This window comes from Aethalodelphis obliquidens, unplaced genomic scaffold, assembly GCF_003676395.1.
Source record: "Aethalodelphis obliquidens isolate GAN/ISIS:26980383/991018 unplaced genomic scaffold, ASM367639v1 scaffold16, whole genome shotgun sequence".
Classification (NCBI taxonomy): Eukaryota; Metazoa; Chordata; class Mammalia; order Artiodactyla; family Delphinidae; genus Aethalodelphis; species Aethalodelphis obliquidens.
Window position 1 is genome coordinate 15,243,306 of NW_020837960.1, and position 17,505 is coordinate 15,260,810.

General features: G+C 36.4%; 1 protein-coding gene across 3 annotated transcripts in view; it reads right to left on the reverse strand.

Moving 5' to 3' along the window:
* Positions 1-17,505, reverse strand: part of SUCLA2 (succinate-CoA ligase ADP-forming subunit beta) — a 48,551-nt gene that overhangs the window by 10,427 nt on the left and 20,619 nt on the right. For 2 of the 3 annotated variants that reach the window (XM_027116281.1, XM_027116283.1), the window contains exons 5-8: positions 10,626-10,754; positions 7,589-7,727; positions 1,080-1,241; positions 843-985 (exon numbers count right to left, since the gene is read on the reverse strand). In XM_027116281.1, coding sequence (XP_026972082.1) covers positions 843-985; positions 1,080-1,241; positions 7,589-7,727; positions 10,626-10,754 — 573 coding nt within the window. The remainder of the gene's footprint in view (positions 1-842; positions 986-1,079; positions 1,242-7,588; positions 7,728-10,625; positions 10,755-17,505) is intronic. The other variant, XM_027116282.1, reaches the window with a different exon arrangement.

Sequence of the window (17,505 nt, forward strand, 5' to 3'; positions counted from 1 at the left end):
TTTTATTTATTTTATTCATTTATTTTTGGCTGCACTGGGTCTTCGTTGCTGCGTGTGGGCTTTCTCTAGTTGCGGTGAGCGGGGGCTACTCTTCCTTGTGGTGCACAGCCTTCTCCTTGCGGTGGCTTCTCTTGTTGCAGAGCATGGGCTCTAGGTGCACAGGCTTCAGTAGTTGTGGCACACGGGCTCAGTAGTTGTGGCGTGCGGGCTCTAGAGTGCAGGCTCAGTAGTTGTGGCACACGGGCTTGGTTGCTCCGCAGCATGTGGGATCTTCCCGGATAAGGGCTTGAACCCGTGTCCCCTGCATTGGCAGGCAGATTCTTAACCACTGCGCCACCAGGGAAGCCCCATGAATTATATCTTAATAAAGCTGTTTCTAGAATGATACATATGCAATGTGTATGAGTGTATGTGTGAAATATATAAGCATTAACAAGTCTTAAAGAAAATAAATCAAATCAATAGTAACAAAAGCTATGTCTGGATAGAATTAAAGATGATTTTTATTTTCTTTTTAGCTTTACAGACTTTCCAGATTTCTGGCTTTTTTATTAACTAACAGCTCCAAAATTTTTTCTATAGTAATGGGTTCTCATGCCAAATCACTACCGTTTATAGTATTATCTAATACCATCCAGTATTTCTTCACCTTGTTTTCTAAATCACAATGAGAAAGTTTATCTTTCTTTCTTGCTAACTTTTATTTTATTGATTTCAGCAAACTTTTCCAAACTATTGAGGACTTTTGAACTTTAACGCTCAACTACTATAACGACCACATTTACTAATTAATCAAGTTACTTCTCTCCATTCAAATTCTAAAACATAAGTTCTGCCCCTACCTTTTTATCTGAAGTGATAAGTTTAAATGCTTCTGTTACTTGATGGACTGTGGCACCACCACCAACATCAAGAAAGTTGGCTGGAGTCCCTCCATGAAGCTTTATTATATCCATTGTGGCCATTGCCAAACCAGCACCATTTACTATCAAGAAGGGAAAATGATTTGTATAAGCAACAAACAAAGAAAATAAATTAAGCTTAGCCAATCCAACTCTTAACATAAAAACAGGTGGTACCTAGACAGCCTATATTTCCATCTAGGCCAATGTAGTTGAGATCTGCCTTAGCTGCATCTTTGTCCCTTTCATCTTCCTGGGTCCAGTCCTGTAGGTCAAAGATTTTCTTCTGGCGATAAGCTGAATTAGAATCAAAATTGATCTTTGCATCCATACATAGCACTTTGAAGGAAAAAAATAAAGTGATGTTAATTTCAAGATAGACACAATAAACTATACAGTAATCAAATATTTTTGACCTCAGAAGAAAAACACATTTTGTTACTTACTGAAAGTATTTCAATTTATCTTCACAATTAATTCAAACTGTTTCTTGAAAAAGAATATGTGAAAATTAAAACTGCCCCATCAAAGTTACTGGTTCTACACCTATCCTAAGCAACAGATAAAGAAGGGAAAAAAAAACCCTCAAAACCATTTAATTTTCTTTTTAATTACCAAGAATTAACTGTCCATGCTCCTAGCTAACTCCTTTGCTTGGGCCCAGGGTCTCAACTCAAAGGGATTGTTCCACTAATTCTGTCTTTCTTGTACTGTAAATTCCACCCCATCCCACTTTTCTATTGGCTAAATCAAACTGACTTGTAAAAATGCTGTTCTTTCCCCCACCTCAATAAAAAGAAAGAAAAAACTCTTTACTCCCTACCTCCCCCCACCCCCTTACTCTCCTCTTTCTATACAACATAACTCACGGAAAGAGTTGTCTCTTTAAACCTGGGGTCAGCAAACTATGGCCTATGGGCCAGATTCAGCCTGTGCTGGTTTTTTTATGGCCTGTGAGCCTACAAAGGGTTTTATATTTTTAACATGTTATGAAGAAGAAAGAAGAAAGAAAGGGTAAAGGAAGAAGGAGAAGAACAAGTAGAGAAGTAGCAGTAACTGAGACTACATCTGCCAAGCCCTGCTTAAAAAACGCCCTATACCAGTACAAGTTTTTCTCCTGCCATTCTCTCTTAAATCCACTCTAATCAGGCTTTTACCTCCAGCACTCTACCAAAATGGCCCTTATGAAGGTTAATTCTCTGACTTTAGCTTTCAATATGTATTCTATCCCTTCCTTGCTCCAATGTAACTACAACTTTCTCCTTATTCCTGAACAGATAGAGGCTAAAAGAACTGAGCAGTTTCAGCTGTTGCACAAAACAAGAGACAAAGTTTAGAGTCAGCCAAATTAACTATTAACAACAAAAACCAACACTCTTTCAGAGGAAGCTGACAGAATTCAGTCTCCCAAAATGTCTAGTATACAACTAGAAATTACTAGATCTGTGAAGAAACAGGAAAATGTAACCAAAAATAAAGAGACAAAGCAGTCAAAAGAAACCAAACTCAAGATGACTCAAATTTTAAAGTATCAGAGGACTGTGAAATAGCTATTTTAAACATGTTTAATGATTTAAGGGAAAATATGGTCATAATAAAGCACCACATAAGTAATCTCAGCAGGAAATAAAACTATGAAAGGAACCATATTGAAAATTTGGAACTAAAAAGTACAATATCTGAAATCACTGGTGAATGACAATATGTATGTTTCTGGGATTGTGATCCTTCAGATCCCTTGTATTTTGATAATCATTTATAAATTTATAGTTATAAATTGTGGCATATCTATATATGACAAATTTTACAAATATTAAAATAAGTGTTTTAGAAGAATGCTTTAGTAAATGCAAAAAGTGCTCAAGATATGTTAGCAAAAAAATCTGCATATAACTTTACAGTTGGCCCTTCATACCTGCAGTTTTGCATCCAAAGATTCAACCAACCACAGATTATGTAGTACTACTGTAGTACATACTTATTGAAAAAAAAATCTGCTTATAAGTGGACCCTCATGGTTCAAATTAGTGTTGTTCAAGAGTCAACCGTATATCTATTAAATTAATAAAATTAACATGCCATTCAAAAAACAATGAGGAACACATAGTAAAGGCATTAATCCTTAGTAGGCCTCTAAAGTATATAGACTCAAGAAGATAAAGACAGGTTCACTCAGGTGATGGTGATTCTCCAATAAAAACATACTTGGGGTGAAATACCTAGGAAGCATATTTCCTAGACCTGAGCTCTGCAACAGTCAGTAGAACCAGTCACTGACAATTCTGCTAACAGCAAGGGTATGTGTAATATCAGTAAACAGAGCCCATACTCAATTCATAGTGTTCAAAAGAGGAAAAACTTTTAAGAAATGTACATTTTGGGTTTCTTCCCCCCTAGAAGTCACAAATGCACCAGGCCAAAATTAACTCCTTACTTGGAGATTTCTCTCAACTGATTTCAGGTCCATAGGTAAGATAATCAAGACAACTGGCATCCTGGGGAGACTAATATCAGTCCATTCTCTTTCATTCAGCTTTCACTGAGTTTCTGCCATGACCCTTGATAAAACGAAGTACATGGTTCTGAGAATATTATTGTGCCTGAGATCACTGTCCCTGGCAGTGGGAATGGCTTGAGTTTGGGGGGAGGGGTTTCTCCAAATTTGGTAATTGAGGGTCAAAGCTGTGATAAACTTATATGTATTATTAACCTTTTGTACACTTTTAGAATTCAGGCACATAAGAGATCTGAAATTCAAATAATATAACTTCTGAGATCACAAAGAAACTCTACCCATTCCTGTGACAGACAGTCCAAACTGCCATGGCTAAAAGAATTTTAAAACTATCTAGAATTCATACCCTCTCATTCAATCAAAATATTTACAAAATTAAAAAGAACATTAATTTCTTTGAACTTCTAACTCAGATAAGAGAATGTGACTTGGGACTTCAGTTCTCTAGGTCCTCTGGACTTTTATCACATTTGGACTTTAAATCCAGCTGTGTCTTTATGTAATCTACTATTAGAGTATTTCAGAGTATTTTAATGCCATAATCTAATCTCACTGATGAACTTTTGAAATTCCAATAGACAACCTGACTGAACATAATGTGGTGTCAGAAACAGAAAAGAATAAATTTTCAGAATTGAGCATAACACTTTCTTAAAGCTGATACTGGTGTACTATTTTGACCCATTTTAGAAATTTCTGGGGGTAAAAATCCAAACTACCTATAGATGCTCCCATATAATAGCCAAAGGAACAATGGCTGGGATTGGAAAGGCAGCCTCAAAGTCAGAACAAGATTACCCAAACAGACAGCTAACCTCTCCTCCCTCAAGAGCTCCACATCCACCCTGATAGATCACAGGCTTGATGGTTGAGCTCAGTGGGTAAAGAAAATACTAAGGAATGTTTGGGGGGGAGGCAGCGGGATCAAATCTTCCCCACTCCTGATGCTTCCTTTCACATTCGCTTAGTATAAGATATGTCTCTCACTGTCTCTACTTAATTCTTCCCAGAGGAAAGGACACAAATTATCTGTCTAGTTAATCTAGATATTATAAAACTAGGCATGCATAATTCTGCTCAATCCTTCTTCCTCTTGGGAGTAAGCTTCCCACAGCGAGCAACCATTTCCAACTGCTATTCCCAAGGCATAGTCTATCCGTGAAAGGCCTGCCCTGTTAAAGTCTCATATTTGAATAGATTTATTAAGTCTGTCTAATGGTGTAATTTAGTTGTCGGATCCATTTTAGTTAGAACTCTGTCAGGGAAGATCAGTAATCACTGGAAGCTCTCTCAGAAACCCCAATGATGGCAATGGTATGATAAGCTATTTAAGCAATTGTATTCAAATATATATATATATATGTATATTATATTACCCTATGTTTTCAGAGCATTACTAGGAAAATAAGTCTAGAGTCTATAAGCTTTCTTCTTACAATTATTCAAACAAGTAAACCGGTACAAATTAAGAGGTATACTTCATTCTATGCAGCATATATGTTCCAAAAAAACTGTGCACAAAGGAAATAACTCCAAATTTAGTCATTCAAAATATCCTTAAACTACTATTTTAAGGAATACTATGATAATTTTCCCAAATGTATATTCTATCTTGTCATATGGTAACTTGGTACCAAAAGGAGACAAATATCTATATTTTCTATTTTTAAAAATATTACTTTTGAAACTCAATATGAACCTTATAAATAAAACATATCAATCTGCATACGTTTATAACTACATAGTCTGCATTGGTCTAAAGCCTCCATTCAAAATATATAAAGGAAGTACTGTGAGAAATGTAGATCTGCTAACAAAGCCTGAGCTTGAACTCATCTGTAAAATAAAACCTTCTCCTTTCCATTCCCACTGCCTTTGTTACCTCCTGCTTGGACTACTGCTACAGCTTCCTAACCTAAAAGATATACCTTATTGCTAATCTCTTCCTACTCCAATAATGCTGATATACTACTCTCTACCCAAAATATCCCTGTCATACAACTGTGTCATATGTAAGAGCACAAATTCTGCAGTTGACTGTTTAGATTCACCGCCCAGTTCTACCACTAGCCATGTGTCCCTGGGCAAGTCACTTAACCTCTTGGTAACTCAGTTTCCTAACCTATAAAATAAGGATAGTAATAGTATCTACCTCACAGAACTGCCATAAACATTTAATGAGCTATAGGGGTCCATATCTGAAAAGTTCTTACAATAGTGCCTAGCATATAGTATTTGCTATGTTTTCGTTAAATAGAGGGAACATATTTTTTTAAATAAACTTTACTATAGGAAACCAAAGTATACTTAGAATACTTAGAAAACAAATACAACAATAGAATTAAAATCTTCAAATGAAGAACAAAATCAACAGTCTCTGTATACCGCAATAAACAGTAAGAAAATACAATGGCAGAAAAGATCCCAATCAAAATAGCAACAAAAATATACTTCTACAAATAAATCTAAAAAGAAATATAATACTACCCAAAGAAAATAAGTCTTACTTAAAAAAGTATAAATCAAGACATAAATGGAAAAATAGGTATTTCTAGTTGGAAAAACTGATTACTAGGAAGATGTTAATTTTTCCCCAACAATTTATAGGATGAATACAATTCCAATAAAATTCCAGTATGGGGCTTCCCTGGTGGCGCAGTGGTTGAGAGTCCACCTGCTGATGCAGGGGACACGGGTTCATGCCCCGGTCCGGGAAGATCCCACATGCTGCGGAGCGGCTGGGCCTGTGAGCCATGGCCACTGAGCCTGCGCGTCCGGAGCCTGTGCTCCGTAACGGGAGAGGCCACAACAGTGAGAGGCCCACGTACAGAAAAAAAAAAAAAAAAAAAAATTCCAGAATGATCGGTTTTGAAACCTGACAAAAGGATTCTAAAGGTTGCCTAGCAATAGGAGTTAGTAATTTGACATCCAAGTACCAAATGCAGGACCAAAGGCTTCAAGGAGTTTGAGAACCCCTAAACTGCATGAAAAACAGTGCATATGCACATGCACACATGGGAACACTGGTGCAGACTCCTTGGTGAGGGTTACTCGCTTTCATGCAATTTTCACTGCATTTCTTAAAATTTGTCCTTGACCCACAAAGGATTAAGTAATGCCAATCTAAAAGAATAAATAGGTAAGAACTGCCTCCCTTAAAAAAAAATATCGGTTTCATACAGATAATTCTCCTTCACTGGACATTTCATTTTTAAAATGTGCATCAGCCCTCACTCTTTAAAAAAATTTAATTATTTTTAGTTTTATAAACTACCTCTACAATCACAAGAAAATTTACTCATTTTTCTTTATACAACCATATAAATGACCAGCTAAAAATTGACTTCTATAATAATGAATATAACTAATTAGAAGTATAAAAGTGAAAGAGATCTACAAATGCTTAAGAAGATTAGAAATGTCCAAAGAGACTTGAAACAAAATCAAACAAATTACAGCAACAGAAGCAATTAATGTAAAATATCAAGAAAAATTTAGGCTACAATAAAGCAACTTATATTTTTAGAAAAACTATACATGGAAGGCATGATAATTCAAAACCTGATTTACCTTTTAAACATACGTAAAAGAAAAGCTGTCAAAGTGACAAGCTAATCTTACTTCCCTAATATTAAATGACTCTAGCATCAGAATACACACTTTGTACAATAACAATCATGGTGTCTCTAAAGTTTGAAACCTGGGGAGACTAAAATGGCTAATTCCCCAAAACTACAACTATTTATTCACTACTGTAGTGGATACTCTAATCCATCACTGCCCAACAGAAATTTCTGCAATGATGAAATTGTTCTTTATGTGTGCTGTCCAATACAGAGCTGTCCAATACATGGGGCTACAGAGCACTTGAAATGTAACTAGTGCAACTGAGAAATATTTTAATCTTATATTATTTCAATTAATTTTAACTGCCACATGTGACTGGTAGCTGCCATACAGTGCAGCTTTAACCCCTCTGTGTGTACATAAATATATATTTAAGGTGTTTGTTTTAAAGGGTCTCTTTAATATTTGTTCACATTCACTCTTTTCATTATAAAATAAGCTTCTACATAGAAATGAGTTCACTTCCTTATGAGTTCAACTTCCTCGGTGAAGAATATGATAAGTGGATAAACAGACAATCAATGTTTGATAAAAGATACTTTACCAGCTCCGTCTGAATCCTCTACCATTGGATTTATTTCTACCATGGTTGCATCATATTTCAGAAAAAGGTTGTAAAGCTTGATCATGTTTTCTGCTGCAGAATCCACAATATTGGCTGGAAATCCCATCTTCTGTGCAAGCTGAAATTAATTTGTCTCTTTATTATAGGAATGCTGTATACATCCAATCAACATTAAATTATTACAAATAAAAAACCTTGTAGTTTATCATTTAAATAATAAACATGACTCATTTACGGTCAAACATTAATCACTAAAATAGCATCTACTATCACTAAATGGTTAAACAAAAGTTTTTATTCAAAATCCTCACAAAGCAGGTAGTATGCCCATTTTACAAAGAAAGAGATTCAGGGCTTCCCTGGTGGCGCAGTGGCTGAGAGTTTGCCTGCCGATGCAGGGGACACGGGTTCGTGCCCCGGTCCGGGAAGATCCCACATGCAGCAGAGCGCCTGGGCCCGTGAGCCATGGTCGCTGAGCCTGCGCGTCCGGAGCCTTTGCTCCACAATGGGAGGGACCACAACAGTGAGAGGCCCGCGTACCGCAAAAAAAAAAAAAAAAGAAAGAGATTCAGAGAGGTCAAATGACTTGTCATTCGCCTCAATTCCTGTTCCTGTGTTATTCCATAGCCTCCATACTACCACTAAGCTTTATGGCCAACCTAAACTGAAAATAGAGACTTATATTTTATTAAAACTACATATAAAAGGCAGACTGATAATCCAAATGGTCCAATGGCCAAAATATTAACTCACCCTATTTTACCTTTTAGGTAATTTATGAAGAGTGTCTACCAAGCAATGAAGACACATCCAGTCAAACAAGTATTATCCCATTCATTCAAAAATCTACTGAACACCTAATACATGCTAGATTCAAAAGATATACAGGTACTTAAGCTTCTAATCTAGTAGAAAAGTTTACAGTCTTGAGCAGAGATTCCTCCCTAAATATACCTGAAGAGCTTTTTTTTTCCTTTCAATTTTTATTTATTTATTTATTTATTTTTGGCTGTGTTGGGTCTCCGTTGCTGCACATGGGCTTTCTCTAGTTGTGGCGAGCAGGGGCTACTCTTCGTTGCAGTGCACGGGCTTCTCATTGCGGTGGCTTCTCTTGTTGCGGAGCACGGGCTCTAGGCGCGTGGGCTTAGTTGTTCTGCGGCATGTGGGATCTTCCCGGGCCAGGGATCGAAACTGTATCCCCTGCATTGGCAGGCAGATTCTTATCCACTGTGCTCTTCAGGGAAGCCCTGAAGAGCTTTTTTAAAAATGCATACACCAAGGTCTCAACCCAGAAGTTGTGGTTCACAAGTTCTATAGTGGACCAAAACTCCATAATATTTTAAAGTTGTATAAGCAATTCTGAACCACTGGTATGGAAGCCACATGTCTCTTTTTTTATCCTAACTGTTGCAGCTGATCAGGAAACCTATGGAGTAGTTTTTTCCTCTCTTCCAATTGCTATCTAAGGCTACAATATATCTGACTTTCAATAACAGAAAATATTAAACTCTTTGAAAGTGAATGTGATTCTTGCAAGAAGACAAATGCAAATAATCAAATGAAAATAAAGTGGATGATCAAACTAAGAAATGTAATTTTGGGTTAAAACATTTCAAAAAAAAGAATGATGAGAAATAAAGTACCATTTCATTTAGAAAGATTTTCACTAGGTTACAATCTACTGTTTTAAATGTAAACACCTGAGAATTACAAAAGAATTCTGATCAGCCCAGTATGAAATTAGTTTGTCTAGCACTGTGCTGGGAACTATTTCTGTTCACCCATCACTCAAAAAGGTACAATCTTAGTAGATTATTCCTTCAAGTATTCTTGTAAACCAAGTGTTTTCTTTCTCATTTAAATTTAAGTCTCTAGTCATCACTCTCACATAACTACCTAATGAATCAAATCTCTGTCCCCTTTAAACATTTATACCATTCACTTGCCTAAATGACTTTCTTCATGCTTTAGCAGGGAAATCTTTGTATCAGTCAAAGTTCCTGCTCTACTGTACTTCGATACCATAAGCTTCTTTTGACAGTTTCCTATTAAGAGATGTTAATTTCATTCAAACTTTAATATTCAAACTTCTTTTTAAGATGGGTCACTCATTTTTTATATATAAGCCAAACAATTTAATTAGCAGTATTACAAACATTAACAAGCAACTCTCACAGGCCATAATACTAAACTTCATGGTTAAGTTTTTCTTTTGGGGGGCTTTTTTTGGGTGGGGTGGGAATCGAATGGGAGGAAGAGGCACACAAGAAGGATGGTACAGAAAACTAGTGAAACTGTAGGCAAAATTTACCGAGTGTGTACATACACTGAGAGAAAGTCCACAGCTTTAAACAGATTCTTAAAAGCGTCCATAAAACCCCCCCAAAATAAAATCACTGATCTATCGTAGGGATATATGAGACAGTGTCCCTCCCATTCCATACAACTTACAGGAAATAAAGGGGGGATAGGACATGTTAAATGCCACCATGGGGATGTAAAATCCAGACTGTGAAAAACAATAAAGTATAATTAACCCAGGTTCTTCAACAAAGTGAAAGAAAATGGATGAAGAAAGTGAGGGAAAGGAAACCTATAAACTAGAAGAAGACCTATGAGACCTATTAACCAACCACAATGAAAGAACTTATGTGGATCCCAACTCAAACTGTAAAAGAAAAAAAAAAATTGAGACAATTAGGGAATTTGAATGACTGGGTAAGTGATGATATTAAGAAGTTATTGTTAGTTTTACTAGGGATGGAATGGTATAGTGGCTATTTTAAAAGAATCCTTATCTTTTAAAGATACATAGTAAAATATTTATGAAGGATATGAAGAAAAACGCTTTAGATACTTCTAAAAAGTTGCAATTTCAAACTACATGTTAACATGCCTTGACACTCAAAAAAATTTTTTAAGAAGTTTTGTCAATCACTTCACTTACACAGTTAATTCTCTTTAAGGGTTGTAATTATCCAATCAAAAGCTAGAAATGTTTCGGAGTACAACATACCCGAACAGCTTGTTCCTTTTTGATGCCTTCTACAATATCAATAGGTTCTTTAACTATGGCCTCAGGAGTCTCAGCAGCAACATCTTCAATGTTGACACCACCTTGAGAACTTCCTATCAATACAGGACCCTAGCAGGAGGGGAAACAGCCAAAATATCTAGATTTTATTTTGGAACCGTCAATAAAATCTTAAAATCTATTTGTGTACACTATAGACTTATACATCTATCACTCCCCACTATTTTTAAATTCCCTTGAGAATTTATCCTTGCATCACCTGCACAATGCCCCCCCTAAGTGTTCAACTGAAATAATGGAAAAGAAGTGAAAAGGAAGAGGAAGACAATGGCTCACCTGTGAGGGAAAAAGATTAAAAACAGATACAAATGTATACCAAACAACTTAATATAATCATATACATATGTGAAATATAACCTATGCATTTTTCACAAGAACTGAAGGGACATTAAAGTATTGTTTAAAGAACATTAAAAAAATCATATAACAGTTTACTGATATTTAATAGGGAAAGCCTAACGAACAAAAGGTCCTGATTTTATAAGCGCTAGCCCTACTAGAAGTCAGTAAAAAAGAAAGCTACCTACCTTGAAAGAATAGCTCTGGCTATTATCATGAGCAATATAAGAAGGTAAGATGATAAATACCAAACAATTAAGTTAACTTTTAAGTCTTCTAAAATCAATCAAGAAAAAACAAAGTAAAATTATCTAATAGATTTGCTAATTTATGCACAAAACCAGAAATAATCTTAACATGTAAAAACAAGGAAATGGTAAAACCATGCTACTAAAGATTATTTAATGCATCTGGAAAGGAAAATGATCTCAGCAGTGTAATCTAGGAAAAAATGATACAAAACCTTCGATTCTATTCTCAACTGTGTTTTTTTTAACATAAAGTGTGCTTAAACATGCACCCTCCCACTATTCACACAAGCAGAAAAAAGATAAGAAATTAAACATTAAATCGTAAGACTTTTGTTATTTTGTGTGTCACTATTTCAAAAAAAATTTCTACAGTGAATATATTATTCTTAATCCAGAAAAAAAAAAACCTCAAAAGACTAATTTCACTTTTCTATCCCAGTACCTAAGTGTTTCAGTAACAAATTCATTTCAAGGTATAATGTAAAGGAATAATATTATATTCATTACTGTTTGGAGAACAATACAGTCCTTCAAATCCTCAAAATATGGCAATAGCCAAAGGGACCAGGGTGGGGGAGGCAGGGTGGTGGTGGTGGTGGTGGTGGAATTTATTATTTTTTAAAGAGAGTTAACTGTTATTTAGGCAAAAAAAGATTTAAGTATCAGCCCTCCAGGAGAAAAACTGGGTGGTTGAGGAACAAGGATGGGTGGAAGATTTGTATTTCCCTGTACATCTTTGTACTTTTTAAATTTTATACTGCCTGACTAGATTTCAATATACATGTGTAATAAAGAATTTGGCTGGCCTTTGTCCCCAGTGCATGGGAGGCAACTTCTAAACCCTCCCCTACATCTGAGAGTTTATGTTAATGAGGTGACTCACAATGGACCCCTAGATAATACAAAGGAGATGACTCAGGTGGGCACTGACCAGGTCAGAAAGACTAATGATGTGATTAGAAGGCTGGAGCTTTGAGCCACATGATATTAGCCTACACTTCCAAGAGGGAAGGAGGCCTGGAGATTAAGTTTAACTTAGTGGGCAATGATTCAGTCAATCATTCCTACTTCATAACCCCTGCACACCCCCACTGCCACTACCCAAAAATACTCTGGACATCAGGGTCAGCAAGATGGTGGAAAAGAAAGCCCCAGATTTTGCTCTCCCACAGAAACACCAACTTAACAACAACAATATATGACCCCAAATGCCTATTAGAGAAAACCAGAAAACAGTTAAGAAGTTGCAGTACTCCAAGCAAGTTCAACTGCAAGGAAATGGGTAAGAAAAGTCATTTTATTTCATCTAAGTGAGCCCCTCCCCCAAGCCAACACAGCTCAATATCCGAGAAATAGCCCAGTGTGGGGCTTCCCCCTTGGGAGGGAAAGAGAAGAGTGAAATGTGCATCTAACATTTCTGCTTTTCAGGGGTCTGTCCAAGGAACTGGTTTCTGTCTCACCTGACTTGGAGGGCTAACAGGGAACCTGCAAACTCTGAATGTCTTGTGGGGGAGAGGCACTGAGAACAAAATAAAGCTCAGCAGCTTGTGACAGCACCAGAGAACTTGTAATACTATAGACAGAAGCCAACACAGCTCACCAAAGCTGGAGGAAAGCACCCAACTCATGGCTTTCTTTTTAACAACTCAAGGAAGTAGAAAAAGAAGAACAAACTGAACCCAATGTTAGCAAAAGGAAGGAAATAATAAAGATTAAAGCAGAAACATATGAAATAGAAAATTTTTTAAAAAACAGAAAAAAATTAGCAAAACTAAGAGTTGGTTTGTTAAAAAGATCAACAAAATTGACTAACCATTAGCTAGACTAAGAAAAATAGAAAAGATTCAAATAACAAAAATCAGTAGTGAAAGAGGAGACATTACAACTGATGCCACAGAAGTGAAAAGGACCATAAGAGACTACTATGAACAATCAAACACCAACAAATTGGGTAACCTAGAAGAAATAAATCCCTAGAAACATACAATCTAGCAAGACTGAGCCATGGAGAAATAAAAAATCTGAACAGAGCTATAACAAGGAGATTGAATGAGTAATCAAAAACCTCCCGACAAAGAAAAGCCCAGGACGAGATGGCTTCACTGAAGAATTCCACCAATCTTTCTCAAACTATTCCCAAAAAAAAGAAAACTGAAGAGGAGGGAACACTGCCAAACTCATTCCATGAGGCTAGCGTTACCCTGTTACAACATCAGACAAAGATACTACAGGAAAACTACTGACCAATACCCCTGATGAATATTGATGCAAAAACTCTTAACAAAATACTAGCCTACCAAATTCAATAACACATTAAAAGGATTATATATCATGATCAAAGGGGGTTTATTCCTGGAATGCAAGGATGGTTCAACATAGGAAAATCAATCAGTGTACCACACCACATTAATAGAATCAAGGTCAAAAAAACCACATGACCATCTCAATTGCTGCAGAAAAAGCATTTGAAAAAATTCAACACCCTTTCATAAAAACACTCAACAAACTAGGAAGAGAAGGACTACATCAACATAATAAAGGCCACAGATGAAAAGCCTACAACCAACATCATATTCAATGGTGAACAACTAAAAGCTTGCCTTCTAAGATTAGGAAAAAGGCAAGGATGCCCATTCTCACCATTTTATCCAATATAGTATTGGAAGTCCTAGCTAGAGCAACCAGACAAGAGAAAGAAACAGAAAGCACCCAAATAGGAAAGGAAGAAATAAAATTATCTCTGTTCACAGATGATATATCATGCATATACAAAACTCTCAAGAATCCCCCCAAAAACTGGCTAAGAATAAATGAGTTCAGCAAAGTTACAGCACAAAATCAACACACAAATATGCCTTGCATCCCTATACACTGACAATGAACAATCTAAAAAGGAAATTAAGACAATGATCCAATTTATTGATATAATAGAGTCAAAAAGAATAAAATAGTTAGGAATAAACTTAACCAAGGAGACAAAAGACTTGTACACTAAAAACTACAAAACAACGCTGAATGAAACTGAAGAAGACACAAATAAGTAAACATCCTGTGTTCATGGATTGGAAGACTTAATATTATTAGAATGTTCAATACTACGCAAAGCAATCTACAGATTCCATGCAATCCCTATTAAAATCCTAATGGTATTTTTTCCCCAATACAATCTTTTTTCCACTGTCCATTTTTTTGCAAAAATAGGGGGAAAAAATCCTAAAATTCACATGGAATCTCATAGGACCCTGAATAACCAAAATATCTTGAGAAAGAAAAACAAAGCTGGAGGCCTCTTACTTCCTGATTTCAAAACATATTACAAAGCTATAGTAATCAAAACAGTATGGTTCTGACAATAAAGACAGACCTCAATGGAACAGAATAGAGAACCCAGAAATAAATCCTCATATATATGGTCAAATGGTCTTCCAAAGGTACCAAGGCTACACAATGGGGAAAGGACAGGCTCTTCAACAAATGGTATTAGGGAAACTAGATACCACATGCATAATAATGAAGTTAGACCCTTACCTTATACATATACAAAAATTATCTCAAAATGGATGAAAGACTTAAATGTAAGACCTAAAACTGTAAAACTCCTAGAAAACACAGGGGAAAAGATTCATGACATGGGATTTGGCAATAATTTCTTGAATAAGAGAAAATCACAGGCAACAAAAGCAAACTATACAAATGGGACTATATCAAACTTAAAAACTTCTACACAGCAGAAGAAACAATCAACAAAAAGGCAACCTAGAGAGTGGGAGAAAATATATGCAAACTGTATGTGTGAGATTAATATTCAGAATATATAAAGAACTACAACTCAACCAGAAAATGAAACAACCCAATTTAAAAATCGGCAAAAGACTTGAATAGACATTTCTCCAAAGGAAATACACATCTTAGCTTAGGATGCTATAACAAAATACCAGACTGGGTGGCTTAAACAACAGACATTTATTTCTCACAATTCATGGTTCACACCCATACTAATCTCCTCATCAAATGGTTCTTCAGCCACACCCTTCATAATTATCTTCCAAATAGCTTTCTAGTTTTTTGCAATATAGGCAGGGTGAGAATTTTCCAAACGTTTAAATTCTGATTCCTTTTTGCTTAATAATTCCTTCTTCAATTCATTTCTCTCTTCTCAAGTTTTACTATAAGCAGTAAGGAGAAATGAAGCCACCCCTTCAATACTTTGCTTAGAAATCTCCTCAGCTGGGACTTCCCTTGTGGCACAGTGGTTAAGAATCCACCTGCCAATGTAGGGGATATGGGTTCGAGCCCTGGTCCGGGAAGATCCCACGTGCCGCGGCACAACTAAGCCCACACTCCAGACCCCGCGAGCCACAACTACTGAGCCTGCACACCAGAACTACTGAAGCCTGCGCCCCTAGAGCCAGTGCTCTGCAACAAGAGGAGCCACCGTAATGAGAAGCCTGTGCACCGCAATGAAGAGTAGCCCCCACTCGCCGCAACTAGAGAAAGCCCATGCACAGCAACGAAGACCGAAAGCAGCCAAAAATTTAAAAATTAATAAATCTGTTAAAAAATCTCCTCAGCTAAATATTTAATATCATCACTCCCAAGTTCTACCTTCCACAAAACACTGGAACATGAATACAATTCAGTCAAATTCTTTGCCACTTTACAACAAGGATCATCTTTTTTGCATCATCTGAAGACATGTTCTTCATTTCTGAGCCCTCACCAGAATGGTCTTTACCATCCATACTTCTACCAACATTCTGTTCATGATTATTTATATAATCTCTAAGAAGATGGAAGCTTTCTCTGTATCTCTACTTTTTTCTTTCTGAGTCCTCACCAGAATCAACTTTAAAAGTCCTTTCATGGCAATCTCAGCTTTTTCTAGCATGCACCTCAAAACTCTTCCAGTTACACAGTTCCATGACATTGGCAGTTAGGGCTTCAATATATGAATTCTGGGGGAGACATAAACATTCAATCCATAACAACATACAAATGGCCAACAAGCATGTGAAAGGGTACTCAATATTATTAATCATTGGGGAAATGCATATCAAAACCACAATATAACCTCATACCCATCAGGATAATTTCTGTCAATAATAATAACAGTGTTTGTGAGAAAGTGGAGAAAATGGAACTCTTGTACCCTGTTGGTAGAAATGTAAAATAGTGGACTCACTGTAGAGAACAGTATGGAGGTTCCTCAAAAACTTCAATATACAATCCAGCAATCCTACTTCTGGGTATATATCAAAAAAACTGAAAACAGAACCTCAAATAGATACTTCCATGCCCATGTTAACTGCAACATTATTCATAATAGCCAAGAGGCAGAAGAAACCTGGATGTCCACCAACAGATGAAAGATAAAGAAAATAATGTACATACATACAGTGGAATATTATTCAGCCTTTAAAAGTAAAGAAATCTTGACATATGCTACAACATAGATGAACCTTGAGGACGTTATGATAAGCAAAATAAACCAATCACAAAAAGACAAATACTGCATGATTCCACTGATATGAGGTATCTAAAATAATCAAAATCTTACAAACAGAAAGAATGGTGGCTGCCAGGAGTTGAAGGAAGGGATAAAGGGGAAGGTGTTTTTCAATGGATACAGAGTTTCAGTTTCACAAGATGGAAAATGTCCTTGATCTGTTGTACAACAATATGCACAAAGTTCACATTATTGTACTGTACACATAAAAGCTGTTAAAGATAGTAAATTTCATATTCTATGTTTTGACCATAATTTAAAAAATAAAAACAACTCGACTAGAAACTCAGTGGGCATTTGTGTTTGCCAATATTCTGTGTATTGTCACATATCAATATGTCAGGAGGGTGACACATCCCTGAAGCAAATGGAAACTTTATGCTTGGGACTCTCCCAGACCTTGCCCTATGCATCATCTGTCCATTTTGCTGGTTCTGATTTGTATCCTTTGGCAATAGTAAAACTGTAATCACAAGTGTAGTATTTTCCTAAGTTCTGTGAGTCATTCTAGCAAATTATGAAACCTGAGGGGTACTAGGAATTCCCAAACTTGTTGCCAGCTCGTCAGAAGTGAGGGTGACCTGGGGACCCCCAAACTTGAGGCTGATGTCTGAAGTGAGGGCAGTCATGTGGAGGACTGTGCCCCTAACCTGTGAAGTCTGGCTCAATTCTGGTTACTTGGTGTCAGAGCTCACGGCAACAAACA